Source organism: Dendrobates tinctorius, unplaced genomic scaffold (genome assembly GCF_039654945.1).
Source record: "Dendrobates tinctorius isolate UK_male_01 unplaced genomic scaffold, ASM3965494v1 ptg000098l, whole genome shotgun sequence".
Classification (NCBI taxonomy): domain Eukaryota; kingdom Metazoa; phylum Chordata; class Amphibia; order Anura; family Dendrobatidae; genus Dendrobates; species Dendrobates tinctorius.
In genome coordinates, this window is record NW_027361766.1 from 23238824 (window position 1) to 23258938 (window position 20115).

The 20115-nt window shown below is 40.9% G+C and overlaps 1 protein-coding gene across 2 annotated transcripts in view; it reads right to left on the bottom strand.

Moving 5' to 3' along the window:
• Window positions 1-1261: 1261 nt before the first annotated feature.
• Window positions 1262-20115, bottom strand: part of SLC45A3 (solute carrier family 45 member 3) — a 51517-nt gene continuing 32663 nt past the window's right edge. The window contains exons 2-6 of one of the 2 annotated variants that reach the window (XR_012234416.1): window positions 9694-10126; window positions 6454-7272; window positions 6093-6358; window positions 4245-4784; window positions 1262-4004 (exon numbers count right to left, since the gene is read on the bottom strand). Coding sequence is in view for 1 of the 2 variants with exons in the window: in XM_073587227.1 (XP_073443328.1) it covers window positions 4389-4784; window positions 6093-6358; window positions 6454-7272; window positions 9694-9865 (1653 nt within the window). In the remaining variant the exon portion in view is untranslated. Of the gene's footprint in view, window positions 4785-6092; window positions 6359-6453; window positions 7273-9693; window positions 10127-20115 lie in introns of both variants that reach the window. The other variant, XM_073587227.1, reaches the window with a different exon arrangement.

Sequence of the window (20115 nt, forward strand, 5' to 3'; positions counted from 1 at the left end):
CTAAAGAGAAAAATCAGACAAACTGAACATTTGAAAGTGGTCTTTTAATTTTTGCCAGAGCTATAACTGCTCTTGTGAATAAGTAAAGTAATCCTTTGTTACGAAAGCAAATATCAATCCAACAAGTAGGAATAGTATGAAATCTATTATCACCCTGGTTGTACAGTGGGATAAATCCTTAGCCAGCTTTAGACATTAAAGGTTTGTTCACACATTATAAAAAAACGAACACAAATTCCGCTACATATTTCTGTCCAGTATCTGAGTTTCTCATGCAGAAAAAAATGCATCAAAAATGCCATGTCCAAATTGCCAGGCAATCTGTAAAAGCCTAAGGCCTGTTTCACACATCAGTTTTTTCTGTCAGTTGTAATCCGCCAAAATGGCGGAAAATGGATCCGCCTGCGAACGGACATCAACGTGTGCCACCGGACCGTTTTTTTGACGGATCCGGCGATGGAAGAAATTTAAAGGAACCGCAGTCTGGGGAGGAGAGAGAATTTTTCAGCCGCCAGAACAGAGTTTAGGGTTAAATTTGCGGCTGAGGCAAGTCCTCCGGGCATGCGCAATGTAAAATGCGGATCCGGCCAAAAAAAGTTTCATTGTCCGTCCGGGCAAGTCGGCAGACACCAAAATTTTGGCGGATCCGCAAAAAAACGGATCCAACAGATAGCCATCCGTCAAGATCCGCCGGTAATGCAACTCAATGGGGAAAAAAACGGTTCCGCCAAGCGACATGGCGGATCCGTTTTTTTTGCAAAACGGCGGATTTTGACTGATGGTAACAGACGGATGTGTGAAACAGGCCTAAGCAGCATCAATTTTGATTTCATAGATTAAACTAACCACTTACAGGGGTCAAATGTAAGCTAAATGTGTCAAATTTAAGCAGAATGATTTTACTATTAGACAGTGAAGAATATATACAAAAAAGATATCCTGACTCAGGATTGGACTGGCCCACAGGAGAATCCTCCGGGGGGCCCCTGTGTAAGATTGTGTCACCACCCTGTTAGGAGAGCAGTACTTGACACAATATTCTTGAATCACTATGTACAGACACAGGCAGCATCTTACTCATTTAACAATCTATACCAGTTCATTGTTATATAAATTTGTGATTGAGGATAATATCAGATTTGCATGTAGCTGAAAAGTGGGGTCTGGAGTTGGTTACTGGTGGGCCCTGGGCACCCCAGTCAGATACTGTACTGACTGCTCTTTCCCACTGACCTATGAAAAAAGAGACCAGACTCTGGAAGAGAATGACAAGAGGGCAAATTTAATTCACCTTTCAAATTAACATTACAGCTGGTCTTAAAAGATATGTCTTGATCAATTAATGTGCAAGCAGGAAACCACCCCAGGTTCACATTTATTATTGCTATAAATATTTATATATAGATATAATCTACATAAAAAGATACAATACTTGCCAATCTAAACCAGAAGCTACAAATCTGCAAGGCTCTGAGCTCAAATCACAGAGCATCCCTTACTTGTTCAGTGTCTGTTATCAAGTTTAATATGGAAATTTAGTATTAGAGTGAACAGTAAACTTTTCCCAGAATGCGCTGCACAACATGCCGACTTCATGAGCTCAGCAACGCTGATTGCAGAGTGTCTGATTATTCCAGAAGAGATCTGGACTCAACTCTGGAAAAACAATAAATGCTGTAACACTAGTCCATAAGTAATGCAAATTATGCACAGAGTTAAACAAGTTTTTATGTAGATCATATCTAGATGTAAATTGCACAATGTCATTTAAAAGTGAATCATACACTTTAAAATAGATGTACAACAAATAATGATGAGCGATAAGTGCTCGTTACTGGAGTTTGCCTAGGGTGCAGCCGCGGGACTCTAACATGTCACTGGAGCACCCGCGATACTCTGTGCATATCCGAGCACCGTAAACATACTCCAGTAATGACCACTTGCCCTCATCACTAACAATAAAATGATGATTGGTAAATGAAATACAATTTTGACAGATACATCACAATAATCATGTTTCTTTGAAGTTTACTGGCATGGATTACGGTGTAGTCCACAAAAAAAAAAATACAGTACCCTTTTTAAAACTCTTGTATATAAACACATTAAATACCCTTCACATCTAACACATTCACAAAGCAAAATATCATACAAAATAGGTCAAACATTTTACCACATTGTGTAATATAGTCAAATAATTTACTGGTATTGTGTACAAGTTCTGTACATACATTCTTCAAGTTTACTTTGAGGTAATCTTGTGGCAGAAAGGAACGTATCTTAATAAATAACTAATAAAAGCTGTACATATATTCTTCGTGGAACAGTTTGCAGAAATGTACATTATATATATATTTTTTTTACCACCTTCATTTACAATTATTCTTAAATGTTATATTATTATTTTTACTAATGTGGATGGATGTTAGCACTTTTCAGTATACATATTATTACAATAAATAATGACAATTTTAGACTTTTTCTGGAGGCAATTTGAATCTCTGCTGTTGTGACCGCTCACAATGGCTGACATTGTAGAGAGCAGCTAATACATACATATGTATATTTGCATTTTGATACAATCACTATTTTCTCTGCTGCAGATCTCTGAATCATGAGCTCATTATAACCCCACCCACAACACTGATTGGAAGCTTTTGTGTACACCACGCATAGGCAAAAAATTGATTGGTGAGTACATGATTACACAGATCAGAATGACTAGGAGGCACGAGACAGCTAGTCCTGTAGTGATAATCTGCTGACAAAACACTGATGTTTTTGAAACAGCAACACACAACCTATTAAGTGATACATCACTGTAATCAGGTTCTCAGCCCCTGCATCAAGCTATTCTCAGATTACATAGCAGAAACCTGCAGAGAGACTCCCTTTAAGGCTAAGTTCACACTTGCGTATGGCTGGTCTGCGTATGGCTGGTCTGTGCATGGCTTCGTATGTCCTCCCTTAAGCGTCCTAAGCCCATGACACATGAAGAGACTGCCTTGGGCACTCGTGGTTGCAATTCCAAGGGATTCAAATCTCAATTCCTCAGTCATGCACCCTGTGTTGACTATGAACATAGATTTGTCCAAACCAAAGAAAAGGTTTGAGAAAGGATGGTATCCAGTCCTGTTATTTTGGCACACGATATATGGCATCCACATAAAGTATTCATCAAATCCTTTGGGCTCTAGAAAAATATCAATTACTGCAGAGAACTTCACAAACTGATGAAATGCCAACTCAAAAAAGTGGAGGAGTACTATTGCAGAAGTGAAACTCTTAACTAGAGTTGGTGTGAATCAATTCCCACGTCCCATTCCATCGGCCACTGGACAAGAGAGGTGGTCTCGCTTTTTACCTGGCAGCATTTGCGACTCTAATTTTGATTAACTGGCCTCATTGCTGTGTGACGCGTATGTGATATGGTACCAGGCTGGCTAATCGGACAAAAAAAGAGCTGTGGATATCACTAAGTAAGAGGTGGTATTCCCTCTCCCATTGTCATCGCTGATGAAACTGGATGTACAAATATATTCAAACCAATTTTACTCTTAACATTTGAGAAGTAAGCAATTCAATTATTTTATAATAAAGGATCAATTTACTGAATGCCCCCCCCCCCCCCTAAAGGTCCACTAGGCCAAAGAGATAACAGCCATACACCAAGAGTGATTTATAGTAGTCAATTACTGTCCATAGTAATGATGTGGTCCATACTGATCAGGAAAAATATTTCTACTTAAAAAGAGAATATGTCACCAGATTTTTTTTCTACACTATCTGAGATCAGCATCATTTAGTCGCAAATACCCGGATTCCAGTGATGTATTCCTTACTGGGATATTTGCTGCAGTATTGATAAAATCACTGTTTTCTCTGCTTCAGATCTCTGAATGCTGAGCTCTGTATAACTCCACCCATGCCTCTGATTGACAGTTTTATGCGGACACTGTGCATAGGCAGAAAGCTAATTAATGTTGGGGCGGAGCTATACAGAGCTCACTAATATGGAGGACTACATAGCAGCAGGTTTACTAGTCCTTTAATCATAACCTCCTGCAGACAAAGCAGTCATTTTCTTAAAACTACAGCAAGAAACCCAGTAAGTGACACATTGCTGGAATCAGGGTCTTTGTCTCTATGTTATGCTGCTCTCATATAAAGTGGCAAAACCTGGTGACCAATTCCCACTAATGTACTCAAAAAATTGGAAATCACAAATGAGTAGAGAGAAGGACATTTCCAAAAGTAACTAAACAAATCAACAAAGATCAATTAATTGGGTTTCAAAGTGGTGAAATAAATTTACATTGGAAAATACAGTGGTTTATTTTAATGAATAAATAATTTACCAGTTATCCAACATTACAATGTGCATGACCCTACAGAGCGGTAATCTTCACCATTTCACTTTTGTCAAAGACAACTTTGTTGGAGAAATATATAGCTACCAAACCAAAAGCCGCCGCCAACGCAACATAAGCCGTGACTGTTTGCGTCATCTGTACAATGAAGCCCATAACAAGGGATGGGACCACCTGAGACAACAGACAGGCACTGTCTAGTATGGCTATGTCCAAACATATCCCATTGTTTGGGTTAGCAGGTTCTCCGATCATCACTGGGTTGTCGCAAGAAGGACCAATAAACATAGATGGGGAGTGTGAGGAGAACAGTGGAACCCCATTATTATTTGGTGCCTCCTTGATGAAGCCAGGCTTTCGCTCTTTTTCAGGCTTCTCATGCTCAGCCATGTCCTTATACTTTGGGAGAAACACCTGTTAAAGAAATTAAAAATTCAAGATTATATTAAAATAATTTTTACGGCAAGAAACAGTATAATATTGGAGATAAGCATATATAAACGGGGATCTATCAGCCTAATATTCTCCCATGCCTACCTCTCCCTGCAGTGATCTGCGTGTACCGCAGCCTGTCAATCACTAAGGGACAGGATGAAGATGGGGGAGCACTTTACTCATAAACTACCGGATGTGTCCGGTCAGGGTTACTAGTAGCAAAACGGGTTAAGTATCCAGTCTATGTAACATGACTGAGCTTTCTGTGCAAGATGTGGGACAACTTACAGAACAAAAGAAAGCTTTTCTGTAGTCCACGAGCAGATGGTCATCCAAGGAAAGCAGGACAGGAGAAAAGAAGAACCATTCAGAAGGCAGAAAACAGATAAAGAGACAAGAAAATGAAGAAATACTATCAACAGGAGAATTAATTAAAACAATATTATTGGAAGTAGGGGATTCTTTCACCAGTTATTACTTATCTTATTGGCTAGAGATCGAAGTGATGAGTGAACGTACTGACATAAGGTGTTATCCGAGCATGCTCGGGTGCTAACCGAGTGTCTTCGACGTTCTCCAAAAATATGTTTGAGTCCCCGCACCTGCATGTCTCACAGCTGTTTCTGGCCTAACTTTGTATGTAAAGGTTACAGTATATGGATGCTAGGTCGGGAAATGCAACTGATGATACGTGGACGTTTGTAAGAAAACTGGGTCCATCATACTTCAGCAAAAGGTTGATTTAAGGCTTTTTAAGATGAGGATATAATCGGCCTGCGTGCTGGTAACACATAGATAGCACTGCAAGTCGCAAAATAGTGGTTCACAAGAAAGTTTGAAACACAGACTGATGGATCGAGTGTAAAAAAAAAAAAAAAAAAAAAAAAAAAATCACATCATGCACCAGGGCTGAGGAGTCGGCAAGCGAAACCGCCGACTCCTCAATTCCCCTGACTCCCGACTCCACACCCCTGGCATGCACCACAGCATTAATCTGACTTGCCCATTATAAGTCAATAGATGGGCGAAAAATGGACCATATACAGGTTGCCATCCATTTATTTATGATCCGTTGCAATTATTAACATATAAAACTGTACTCGGTCTATTATTATTATTTATTAAATTCATATGGATGTTAAAAACAAGGCCATACGGATGGCATATGATTGCTTACTGATGAAGCATTGTCTTTTTACTGGATCAAAAATGGATAACTTTGCATACATAGGCATCTGTTCCCGATCAATAAGATACTACAGTGACTTCACCAGTGTAATAACCTACCTGTCGGTTGTGATGATAAAGTGACGTAAGAGTGTACGGCAGAATTTCCAGGACAGAAAATGTGATGCCGGTCATAGCAGCTGATGCGGTGACCATTGCTAAATTATGGGAAAAGCAAGCAATTAATGCAGCGACTGGGAGGCAGGAAACTGCAAGCAAGTAAACAAGTCGTGTTCCAAATTTCTTGACCAGGTAATCCATGGAGAACGAAGTTACTATTGATGTCACAGACTGGAGGAACAGGCCCAAGCTTCCCATCCTGACTCCTAAGAAAGACGGTAAAATGAAAAATAAGCATTTTATGGAAAACACATAACAACATACCATCAATGTATAATCTCACATACACACTGTAACTGACCTTCATCATATCGAAGTCTAGCCTCAGTCCCTGGCTCTGCAATTGGCACGCCATGATAAAGCCCTTCTCCAACGAAGTCCGTGTAAAAGAGAGTGAAGGTCATGAGACCCATCCAAGAGCACAGCTGGGCTACAAACAAACGCCACAGAGTGACAGGAACTCTGTAACAAAACGTTCGGAATCGTGAAACCAAAGCACATGTACTTCGCAGTGCCAAGGCCATACGCCAGACCCTGTGTGGTAGAGTCCAAAGTTGACATGTCCTTACACAAGTCCATCTCTTGCCTGCTGGTTCTAAACATATCTCCAACTGTCCGGTATTGATTCTGACCTCTTCTGAAACAAAGAATGTGGAAAAGATGCATCCAGAAAATATAATAAGTAGGAGTGTGAAAAGGCACTGTACTTGGCCTCCAAACAGTTGTTCCAACCAGCTGCCACTCCAGTCCATTGAAGGCAATAAGTGTCCAATGCATGCTCCTAGTCCAACCATTAAGGCAAACATTGAGAAGGCTTTTCTGCAGGCTTCACCTTCTGGGAACAGATCAGAGAGCAGCGCTTCTAGAGGAGTGAAACAAACCTGTGCGCAGGAGTCCAACAGCCCAATACCCAATATTAGAAAGAACACCTCCAAGCCGGCTTGGTGGTGACCTGCCAAACTGGCTAAATGTTTGGCATAAGGAATAATAATAAGGCTCAGCATGACACCAAAACTTAAAAGCCAGATGAAGGGCCGCCGACGGCCAAATCTGCCACTCCAACGGTCGCTGGCAGAACCTATTAGGTGTACAACTAGGAGACCAAGAATGGGACCGATACCTAGAAGTAGAAGAAAAATATTGTTAATGCCGACATTAAGAAAACAAGACTTAATCTAAAAGATACTACTAGTTCAAAACTACAAACCCCTCTTATGTAAGAAAATATAATACTGAAAGATGACTTGTCACTAGATCAAAATTGGCCAATTTTTGCACTTAATTTACTCCCTGGGTTCTGCCAAAAACAGAAAATAATTACTGTTAAAGAAGCAGTATTTCGGGTAAAAAAAAAAGCTCCTTCATCAGGCATGTAGTTAGCGAACAGGACATGAAAACATTTTCAGTGTGGTCTCCCTGATTGTATACTAAATAAGGGGTGTGCAAACTGCCTAGGAAGCACTGAAACCTTAAATGGTGCACTACCGGGGAAGCCATAGCAAAAAATTGTTTCATGTTCTATTCACTAATGACATGTCAAATTTTTTTTTTACTTGAAATATTGCTTCTTCAACACAAACTGCATGATTCTGGAAAATAATAAATGCTAAAGTACCACTCCAGTGAATGGTGAGTATATTAGAAGGGGGCAAAGAATTTGCATTAGTGGCACCACTCCAGCACTAAAATGCTGATAGCAGCATAATATAGGACAAGTAAGCCTGATTCCAATGAAGTATCACTTAGGCCCTGTGCACACGGTGCAGATTCTGTGCAGTTCAGCAGCAGATTTGGCCCTGCAGAACTGAAGCAGAACTGCACGTGATGTACAGTACCATCGAAGGCTATGTAAAACAAAAAACGCTGTGCACATGCTGCAGATTTTTCCACGCAGATTTGGTGCGGAATAAGGGTATGGATTCTGCTGCGTTGTACAGTACCTTTATTTCCTATGGAAATTAAAAAACGCTGTGCACATGCTGCGGATTTTTCAGCGCGGTTTTGCTGCAGTTTACAATCCGCAGCATGTCAATTGTTTGGTGCAGAAACGCTGCAGTTTTACACCTCATCCATTATGAGGTGCAAAACCGCAGGCAAAACCACAGATAAACTGCAGGACTTTTGCCCTGCGGATTTACCTGCGGTTTTCTCTCCAAAATCCGCACACCAAAAAATCTACGTGTGCACATAGCCTAAAAGAAGCAGCATGTCGCTTCTTTTGTGCGGTTTTGCTGCAGTTTTCCACCTGCTCCATTATAGAAATCTGCAGGTGAAAACTGCAGGGGAAATCCGCACAAAAACTGCTCTAAATCTGCACTAAAACTGCAGGTAAAACGCAGGTCATTTTACCTGCAGATTTAGCAAAATATGCGCGGAAAATTCCACAGCAGAATCCGCACCGTGTGCACATAGCCTTAGTTTACTGGGTGCAGCAGTTGTTACGCAATCAGCGTTCTTAGATGCAGCATGGCAGCATGTAGCACAGCTGAGAAAGTTAACCCTGCCCATACCAGGCTCTCTATGTACATAGTCCATTGACAGTAAGCTGCTTATCAGATGAAGGGGCGGAGTCAGACAGGAGGTCCGACAGTGACATTTCCCAAGTGATAAAACCTTGATTGTAAGTAAACCACAGCACACAGCCAAAAAAACTGACACATCATTGAAATCTGTCTTTCAGCCCCTATCTCCTGCTGTCTTCAAATTACATAGAAAAACCTGCTGACAGATTCCCTTTAATAAAAATATCACTTGAGACATAAATTGTATCTATTTGAGTGCTGTTCTACAAACCAATGTGACATTTTGAGCAGTGGACCAATTTATAGTGGGCTTTACGCCATTTTTTTGAAAAATGAAAAACGGTATTTAAGCAAACATTTCGCAAATTTTACCTTTTGCCACAGCCCTGTCACTTTTCTATAAAGTGAGCAGGTCTTAGCAGGAGGAGGTCCATCAGATTTACTAAAAGTAATGCCAGAAAGTAGGGTTCAGGTTGTATCGCACAGACATGTCAAAAAAGAGCATCTGAATAAATTTGGTACATATTAAAGGGAACGTTTATTTATTGAAATCTGTGGTGTTTGTATTTTGTATGCCTATGAGTCCAGTGGGCGGTCCTACTAGTGATTGACAGATATCTCTGCATGCACGGTCATACAGGGAAGACTGTCCATCGCTGACTAGGACACACCCCTGGGATTTCAATGAAAAAATGTTTCCAATGAACCTATATATCAATCTGATTGGCTCCTCCTGCTCTATAACATACTGCTATTTCTAACATGACAGGTTCACTATATGTAAAATGGCTTTTTAAAAAAATCAAACTGAAAATGCTGATCTGGATGCATTTCCTTCCAATGTTATTCTAATACTGTGGCTGGGTATAATTCAAATGAGGTAAAACTAAAGCATCACTTAGGTCTGAAAAATAGAAAGCTTAGTGGCGTTTTCCATTCCAGATAGCCAGGACATACAGTAAGTCAGTTATTAAAGGGTAGGATTCCAGCTACACTCTCCAGTTTGCATAGTTACCTACCTAGCACCATAGTCATGAATTTTTCCTCCACTCCAGCTTCAAGAAGTAGAGGTGGTACAAATGTGACCCCTGCTGCCAGACATATTTCAAGGCCGCAAGTTACAGAGTTAACCAGTAGGAGCTGTGCACGCGGACTGTAGAGGTACTCGCTGATCCTTGCCTTCTGCATCATGAAAGGTGTCGTTTGTGCCGCACTTTGATTATTCTATGACCCAATGATATACATGGGCTACAATGAGGCGCAATCTAAGACCGCCACTCTGTTTAGGCTGACAGATGGCCATTTATACTAAAAGAGTTGGAGTAATAAGCGATGGTCCTAACTGTGCAGCTTCCACATTCTGCCATCTTAAGCGCTAGTGAAGTGAAGCACTGGAGTTGTGATCGGATAGTGACGTCCACGAGGTTGATTCCTGCATGTTGATATCATCCCCTGCAGATAGAGAAATGAAATGTTAACATCTGATATACCCAGAAGAATATGCAGCATCAGATTCCATATGGTATGTCCAGCGTGGCCATGATGCCACTCCTCACCTATCAGTCTATGCAAGAACAAACCACACAAATGTAGCCTTCATGAGCATCAATGTTGCAAAATATAGTTCAACTGTTCCTAAAATTGCAAAAATTGTATTTATTCCTGGAAACTGCGTAGTTTAAAATGACTGTTTGCATAATGTGTAACGCATGTTGCACGATTGCAGAAGAGGATGAGTATATGAGAGTCTCTTCTTCTAGAAAGACGCGCCCTTCACGCTGGAGTTGGTGGACATCTACCTGAGGAATACATCGTCACTGTACAACAACTATTTTTTTTATTTCTATAATACGTATATATAACAGGTAAAGTTTATTAAGAAATTACAGAATCAAGTACATACTACAGTACAGTAAATGAACGAGACAATCGGATATCCACTGTACAGCCAGGAGGGACCAGTATTCAAAGAAGAGCAGAGGCGGAACGATCGCGGTCACGGGTGTGGGGCCTGCCGACTCCAGCGCAAACTTCAAGTGGATGTGAGGACCTTCCCCAGCTTCTGAAAAACAGTGTGCACGCGCACCGACACTTCCTGAGCCCAGATGCACGAGCACATTGTAAGTGCTCGCACATGCACTGTGTGGTTGAGCGTGTGCACATCACTGGCTCCTCTCCTAGGACACTGCGTGCTATACTCTCGGGTATCTTAGTGAGCAGGTAGGAGCCAGGGAGGAACAAGCATCAGCCCATAATGTGTGCATGTAGGCAGTGTTAGTGGGCATGCACACCCATGGGTTGAGTTTAGACAGTGCTCGCTTTGGGAATGATATGTAAAGGAAATGATAAATTGTTTTTTAAATATTTTAGAACTATAAATCTCAAAATTTTGATGTGCATTTGTATTCAGTCCCCGAGTCAATACTTTGTAGGACCACCTTTCACTGCAATTACTGCTGCAAGTCTTTTGAGGTCTGTCTCTACCAGCTTTACATGTCTAGAGGCTGAAATGTTTGCTCATTCATCTTTCCAATCCAGGTCTAGCTCAGTGAGATAGGATGGAGGCGTCTGTGAACAGCAATTGTCAAGTCTTGACACCGATTCTCACTGGGATTTAGGTCTGGACTGTGACATTCACACACATGAATATGCTTTGATTTTATCCATTCCATTGTAGCTGTGGCAGTATGTTTAGGGTCACTGGCCTGCTGGAAGGTGAATCTACGACACCATGACAAGTCTTTGGCAACTTTTAAGGCTACTTCCCCACAATCAGGAATAGCAACGTGTTGGACGCAACATATTTTCGCTGCGTCCAAAATGCTGCGTTCTAATTGCCGCGTTACATACTGCAAAATACACAGCAGAGACGCTACAGAAATTAACATACTGCGGCTCGTAATCCCGCACCGTGGGTGAGTTTATGCAGCAGTAAATAAAAGCACAGTGGGCATAGGATTTCTATAAATCTCATCCGCTGTGCTTCTAATGTAGAACGCAGCATTTTGGATGCAGTAAAAATGCATTGCATCCAAAACGCTGCTATTCCTGATAGTGGACACGCAGCCTAACAAGTTTTCCTCCTGGATTGCCCTATATTTAGATCCATCCTTCTTCTCAACTCTGACCAGCTTCCCTGTTCCTGCTCAAGAAAATCATCCACACAGCATGTTGTGGACACCACCATGTTTGAAGGTGAGGATGGTGCTTTCAAGGTGATGTACAGTGTTCGATTTCTGCTACACATAGCATTTTACATTTAGCCCAGAAGTTCAACTTTGGTCTCATCTGATTAGAGCACCATCTTTCACATGTTAGCTTTGTCCCTTACACAGATTTTTGCAAACTGCTAAAAGGAGTGTTATTGTTTGCTTTCAAACATGTCTTTCTTCTTGTCACTCCTCCATAAAAGCCATATGTGTTGAGAACACAACTAATACTTGTCCTGGGCACAGATTTTTCCATCTAAGCTTTTGATCTCTGTAGTTCCTCGAGAGTGACTATGGGCCTCTTGGCAGCTTCTCTAATTAGTGCTCTCCTTGCTTGGGATGTCAGTTTAGCTGGACCGCCATATCTTGGCAGGTTTGCAGTTGTGTCACGGTATTAAGAAAAGAGGTATGTAAACTTTTGATCAGAGTCATTTGGATGTTTTGGGTTGTCATTATGATTTAAAAAGAGAAAACACAGTAGTTTGACAATAAATGGCTTCACCCAACCACTTACTATGAGTGGAGAAAACGTTTTGGTGTTATCATTCATATTCTCTGAAAAGAGGCCAAGAAAACAAAAATTCTGCCGGGGTATGTAAACTTTTTGAGTACAACTGTATGTTCTTTTTTTTAGATTTTGCGATTAAAATTTTGAGACTGCGGAGGATTTGAAATGCAATATTTTAGTGGTGCTTGTTTAGATTTTAAAAATATTTTAAATGCTTTTCTATGTTTTATTAGTACTGCTAGCGGACTTAAAGGGAATCTGTCAGTGGGTTTTTGCTACCCCATCTGAGAGATGTAGAAAAAAAGATCCTGAATCCAACTTACGGTAGTTTAGAATTCACTGGGTGCAGCAGTTCCGATACAGTTGTTTGTTTTAGCACTCCACCCACAGCAGTCTCTCTGTGTACACACAGGTGCTTCTCATAAAATTAGAATATCATCAAAAAGTCAATTTTTTTCAGTTCTTCAATACAAAAACTGAAACTCATTATATAGAGTCATTACAGAGTGATCTATTTCAAGTGTTTATCTCTGTTAATGTTGAAGTTTATGGCTTACAGCCAATGAAAACCCAAAAGTCATTATCTCAGTAAATTAGAATACTTTACAACAACAGCTTGAAAAATGCTTTTAAAATCTGAAATGTTGGCCTACTGACATGTATGTTCAGAAAATGCACTCAATACTTGGTCGGTGCTTCTCTGGTATCAAATACTGCATCAATGTAGTGTGGCATGGAGGCGATCAGCCTGTGGCACTGCTGAGGTGTTATGGAAGCCCAGGTTGCTTTGATAGCAGCCTTCAGCTCGTCTGCATTGTTGGGTCTGGTGTCTCTCATATTCCTCTTGACAGTATCCCATAGATTCTCTATAGGGTAAAGGTCAGGCAAGTTTGCTGGCCAATCAAGCACAGTGATACTGTTATTTTTAAACCAGGTATTGGTACTTTTGGCCGCGTGGCCAGGTGCCAAGTCCTGCTGGAGAATGAAATTTCCATCTCCAAAAAGCTTGTCGGCAGAGGGAAGCATGAAGTGCTCTAAAAATTCCTGGTAGACGGCTGCGCTGACTTTGGTCTTGATAAAACACAGTGGACCTACACCAGCAGATGACATGGCAGCTTGGATTGTGGCCTCTCCACTCTTCCTCCAGACTCTGGGACCTTGATTTCCAAATGAAATGCAAAATTTACTTTCATCTGAAAACAACACCTTGGAACACTGAGCAACAGTCCAGCTCTTTTTCTCCTTGGCCCAGGTAAGACTCTTCTGGCGCTGTCTATTGGTCATGAGTGGCTTGACACAAGGAATGCGACACTTGTAGCCCATGTCCTGGATATGTCTGTGTGAGGTGGCTCTGGAAGCATACACTCCAGCAGCAGTCCACTCCTTGTAAATTTCCTCCAAATTTTTGAATGGCCTTTTCTTAACAATCCTTTCAAGGCTGCGGTTATCCCGGTTGCTTGTGCACCTTTTTCTACCACACGTTTTCCTTCCACTCAACTTTCCATTAATATGTTTGTATACAGCTCTGAACAGCCAGCTTCTTTGATAATGACCTTTTGTGACTTACGCTCCTTGTGGAGTGTTCCAATGACTGCCTTCTGGACATCTGTCAAGTCAGCAGTCTTCCCCATGACCGTGGAGCCTACTGAAACAGACTAAGGGACCTTTTTAAACGCTTAGGAAGCCTTTGCAAGTGTTTTTTGTTAATTATTCTAATTTACTGAGATAATGACTTTTGGGTTTTCTTTGGCGGTAAGCCATAATCATCAACATAAACAGAAATAAACACTTGAAAGAGATCACTCTGTTTGTAATGACTCTATATAATATATGAGTTTCACTTTTTGCATTGAAGAACTGAAATAAATTAACTTTTCGATGTTATTCTAATTTTGTGAGAAGCACCTGTACCCTATTAACAGTGAGCTGCATAGGCTTCTTTCACACTTCAGTTTTTTACAATCAGTCACAATCCGCCAGGTTTTGAAAAAAACGGATCCGCAATTTTCTTTTGAGGATCCGTTTTTTTCCCCATTGACTTCCATTATTGGCGGATTGTGACGGATTGCCGTCCGTTGCATCAGTTTTTTTTGCGGATCCGCCAAAAGTTGCTGTCCGTCACCATCCTCAAAGATTTCAAAACGGAGCTTGCAACGTTTTTTTCTCTGGCAGATCCTCCAGACACTGTTTTAACCCAAAATTCTTTCTGGGTTCCGGACCAAAAAAAAAATCTCTCTCTCTCTCTCATCAGTAGTACAACGGATCCGCCATCTGTCCTTTTGGCGGATTATGACTGATGCAAAAAACTGAAGTGTGAAAGAGGCCATAGCAGGAGACAGTGTCAGACTTGGAAGCACATGCCATCGAGTCGCAGTAATGATAATCACCAGGTAATTAAACCTCCAGTCTAAATAAACAACAGTACAAAGCTTGACATGTGACACATCATTGAATTCAGTGTTTTAACCTCTTCCCCTGCTGTCTTCTGATGACATAGTAAAAACCTACAGAAAAATTCCCTTTAAAGATGACCTGTCACCAGGTTAAAAGGTGTTAGATTTTCCTATTATTATTATTAATAATAATAATAATAATAATAATAATAATAATAAATCACCATTAATTACAAGGTACTTATGAAAAGGGCTTACATACATTACATATAACATATGTAAAACAAATTGAACAAACTAAAGTCCGTGGAGCCTCATTTAAGAGTCTCAAACACGGGACTAGCCAGATCTTCCTCCAGGGAGACTCAAATGAGGCTCCACGGACTTTATTTGCATATTCGTATTTCCCAGGGAGCAATGCACCTAGGATTTCACTGTGATTGAGCGCCTTTGCCGGCTGCCGCAGTGTTTTCCTTGACTGGTCTCCCTGAGGTCCGTGATTGTTTCGTGAAATTGAACAAACTGACAGACTGATACAGAGAGGGCAAGAGGAGCCTTCCTTAGGGCCTTAAAATCTACATTGTATAACGGTGAAGAAGACAGACAGTAGGTCTGAATTTTATTCCTTCTTCTCCCCGGAGTATTCTGTTTTTTTCTTTTAATCTGACATATATTTCCAGGAATATCAGCTTTTTTATTAAATGCCAATTTTTATGGTCTTTACTAAGAGGTTGTGGCTCCCGAATTATCTGGGGGTGTGTCTTTGGGCAGCTCTCAATTGTAATAATTGTGAGCACCGCCCCCTTGGCCGTAAAGACCTTAAAAATTGGCTCTAAATAAAAAAAGACGAAAAACAGGATACTCATGGGAGCAGCAGAAATAAAAAGACGAAAAACTGCCCACTTTTGATCGTGTGACAGGTTCTCTCTAAATCTAAGAACTGCTATTTTTTGCTTTTTTGCATTTTGTAAATTATTTCGACTCTAAAAATGTAACACATTTTTAGATTTTAAAATTTATGAATTTTTTCCCAACAGAAAACTGGAGCAGATGGCCTAATAAATCTCATACAGAGCTGACTGCTATTACGTACGAATGAAAAAAAAAAAAAAAAAAAAAAAAAAAAATCGATATTATAAGCTGCTAAAACATGTTACAAAAGCTTATTGGATTGCTTCAACATGTATACCAAGGCAGGTAAACCTCAATGAGTATATGAGCACAAAACATCTTTTCCAGGCAGCTGAACCAGTCAACTTTATCACACCGGCGGGGTTTTGTCCCCCTTATTTAGTGGTTTTGGTTATTTCCTGAGTGCTGTATTAACATTTTGATTGACGGTGGTTTTCATGAGCATTTTTCTAGCATTTTTAAGGCTTGTTTTTACCGATATTGTTTTTTTTAACTCAATAATGAAGAAACCTTTTTTCAAGCAAGAATTCAGACAAAATGCTGAAGAAGTCTTTTTTTTTTTTTTACATATAAAAGTTTATCATCATTCTTTTGAGCATTTAGTTATTTTTTGGGGGCTTTGGAACAGACTCATCTAAAAAACTGTTGTGCATATACCTCATGGAAGATGATCCTGCAGTTTTTTTAAATGGTCAGTAAACATAAGAGAATTAGTTAAATAGCCAATCAGTTATATGATCAGTGAGGCTTCTGCATCAGGTTCCAAAGAAGATGACTAATGTAGCAATGAAAAAATTCCTGCATCATAAAGGCACATCTACTTTCTATTATACGAGATTGGGAGCAGCACTGCCAAAGACGTAAAAACTAGATAAACCGGATGGACCAGAAACTCCTGCATGGGCAATGGAAGTTCGTAATGTAGGGTAGATTGTTCTTAAGAAACAACGCTACATAGAGATATTCGCATTAAGAAAAAACACACAAATATTTGATAAGAAGCAGGGCCTCAATATCATTGGAACCATAGAGGAGATAACCCCTAAAAATTTACTTTTATTAATAATATTAAAAGCACAAAAACTCTCAAAAACCACACTCTAAAATAGATATTACATAGGTGTAACCAGATAATACAGTTATATTGAACAAGGGCATTTGGGGCCCATATAGACCACTTAGGAGGGTTGATCCTACTGATAGATTCCCTATAAAAGATAAGCCAGTTGATCCCCTTATGATCCCAAAATGATGCTCCTCCAGCAGGGACAAATTGTCTATTGATGTTCAGTATGCAAATATCCGTGAGTGTATTGGGAGGTGACTTCCAACAGTTCATTGTCATCCTGAATTCCCTGCCTTTGGTTGATTAACAGGTTGTTTGCTTTGGTGTCCAGCGAACGATCTGACAATCAAAGAAATTTAGTGCAAGGCAGGTAACACAGCATGAGTGTTACGGTACTGGTGTAGCACTGCTGGAAACCAGTGGCTGAAGGACCACAAGTAGGAACATCAAGTGGTAAAAGATGTTCTTGGAGATAGCAAAGGGTTGAAGGAAACAGTCTGGAGATGAATGAGTGAATGAGAAAAGTCTGGGTAAAACAGTTCAGGAGCTGGAGACTGGCACTAGGCTACCAGCTAGACACAATACTCAAGCAATGAGTGAGGGATCCATGTGGCTTTAAGTAGGCCCAAACAGGAAACAAGATGGATTCCACAGGTTCAGAATCTGCCATCTTAGTAAAGGGCAAGTGTAGTAAACAACAGCAGCCTCCAGTGGTAAGGAGTGGAACTGCAGCACAATTATCAAGGTGAACAGTAGCAGCCACTAGTGGTCAAACTGTGGAAGGACAACCGGAATCCTGACTATGAGATTAAGTAGCTGGAAGAGCATTGTCACAGCCCAATGCACTTATAAACTGATGTATACTAAACGTCATAATGCGAGTTCATGTAAGCAGCACTTTGGGTTCATGGAGGGAATAACTGGATCACTTTTCAATGACTACACTATCATATTAATAGTTTGGGTGGTGGTAGACACTTAACAGGTTTACTTTAAATAAAAGCTCCACTCCAGCATTTTTTTTATTGCAGCACTGGAGTGGTGCTTCTAATTTAAGGTCCCTGTACTTAGTCTTATACTTACCCATAATCCGTGCCGGTCCTATCAGTCTCCAGAAGTTTTTTGACCTACCGGATCATTCAAGGGTTTGCTGGAGCGAGCACGGTGGTCACTTTTCAATGCAAGTCTATGAGAGCCTGGCCTCATCCTAGCACCATAGACTTGCCTTGAGAGCTTGTTAGAGGTGACAGTCACTTTTGACTTACGGTCAGTCAGAAGTCGCAGTCTAAAGATGGCGGCATGGGACTGGAGCAGTGCCAGGAAGAGCTGAAGATGACGGCTGATAAGTATAAGACTAAGTACAGAGACCTTAGATTAGAAGCACCACTCCAGCACTGCAGTAATGATGCAGGAGTGGTACTTTAAATTAGATTTTTCTAATGATAAATGCCATTCTGGCAGATTTCCAATACCACCGTTAGGCAGAATAGCGCCGTCTCCTGTGCATTTATACCCAGAAACAAGAGAAAAAAAAGAACAGAGATACCATAGATCTACTTGTGACAGCTGACACCAGTTCACGCTATTGACAGGATCATTGACACATAGGCCTCTTAATCAATGTGACAATGGATCCTAAAGGAATCACATTGATGCAATGACCTATAAAAAGCTGTGAACAAATGCCAGTGCCAATTTTCCAATGACTAAGATTTACTTAATACATATGTGATAGTATAGGTTTTTAATGTTTTCGACCGTGATGCCAATCTAGTGGATGCCCATTGTGAGACAGTTACTGTCATTGCTGTAAATGGCCGGTATGTGTCACAGAGGAAGGGAGTCCTCTGCGCTGTAAGCCAGTAATGTTGCTCTGGAACTTGTGGTTCTATGAGCTTTGTTTATGTTTGTAAGGGGGGCTTACAGGGTTAGCTGGAGAGCTGGGCGGGACTCGCAAATCACACACCTTCCACCTATGAGGGTGGTTTCAGCTACATAATGTGACCATTTTTTGGGTCACATGGTCGGTGTGTAAGGTTCTGTATGGCCTGTGTTTTGGAAGGTCCTGGGAGTAGGAACAGATTCCTGAATAGCACATAGAGAGGTCATGGACCTGAAGGCCTGTGTGTTGGAAGGTCCTATGAGTGGACGGACTTCCTGAATAGCACATGGAGAGGCCATGGAGCTGGATGGTTGCTGTGTTGTAAGGTCCCACGAGGGGACTGGATTCCTGAAGAGCACAGAGTGAGACCATGTGTGTGCAGAGTCTGTGATAGCACTGCGTTGGGGAAGCTACGGACCTTCTGAGGGTCTGGACTGTCGGGAGTGCCCTTGTCCCAAGGCATCTGCTGAGATGGTGATCCCAGTAAGGCAGTTTCCCAGGGAGAGAGAACTGACGAGTCAACGCATGGAGCAGGAGCTCCTGTAAGGTAACTCCAGACAAGGGGGTTATGGGGAGACAAGTATCTGCTATTGGAACAGACGGTTAGTGCCTGTGATGTTCCATGGATGTTAATGAACTATACGGTCACCCATGGTAACTGGACAGGGTAAGGTCCACATGTTTAGCGACTCCAACTTAATGTCGTATGTTGGTGCCTATTTTGTTCCGTGGACATTAATGAACTGTTCGGTGTTCAGTCGCCCACGGTAACGGGATAAAGATGTCCGGCGTGTTTAGGGACTGCGCAGTAAAGCTGTATATTATGAAGTGCTATGGACTATGTGAGGTCTATGATGTGCAACATGGCCGACAGCAGTTTATGAGGCCTGAATAAACCAAAATAGACTGTTTTGTGGAGAAAACGTGCATGTGTGCCTTCATCCCGTTGCCAAGCGAGTATCCCCCAACATATGCAGTAAGTGCTGTCTTACACCATGCATAAAAGTGATACTAAAAATAATTTATGATTAGATAACAATCAGGGGCTGTTGCCACACATTTACGCTATCAATCAGGAAACATGCTAGATCATCTGCTGATCGCTGATATTTGTGCATTCATAGATTGTAACTGTAGATCAAATATGGGCGAATTTCCTATGCATCAAAACAACAAGATGTAAAAAAAAAAATCCAAATAATACATCCAAATTTCAAGATGTTGTTCATTTTAAAAAATGTATGTGACACATTCCATTACAGAAAAATAAATAAAAAAATACCTAAAAAGAGTATTTGGTATTTAAGAAATGTTTAAAAGGTTAGAGTACAGTAGGGCCCCTCCAGAGGAGTCTTACCTTGTTCTGGTGGCAGCTTAAACAAATCTTTTGGCCAAAACAAAAGCTGCTGGCTATATGGGTGATCTGGTGTTCAATGGGACCTGTAAATGTGTGATTGATGAGGACGCGTTG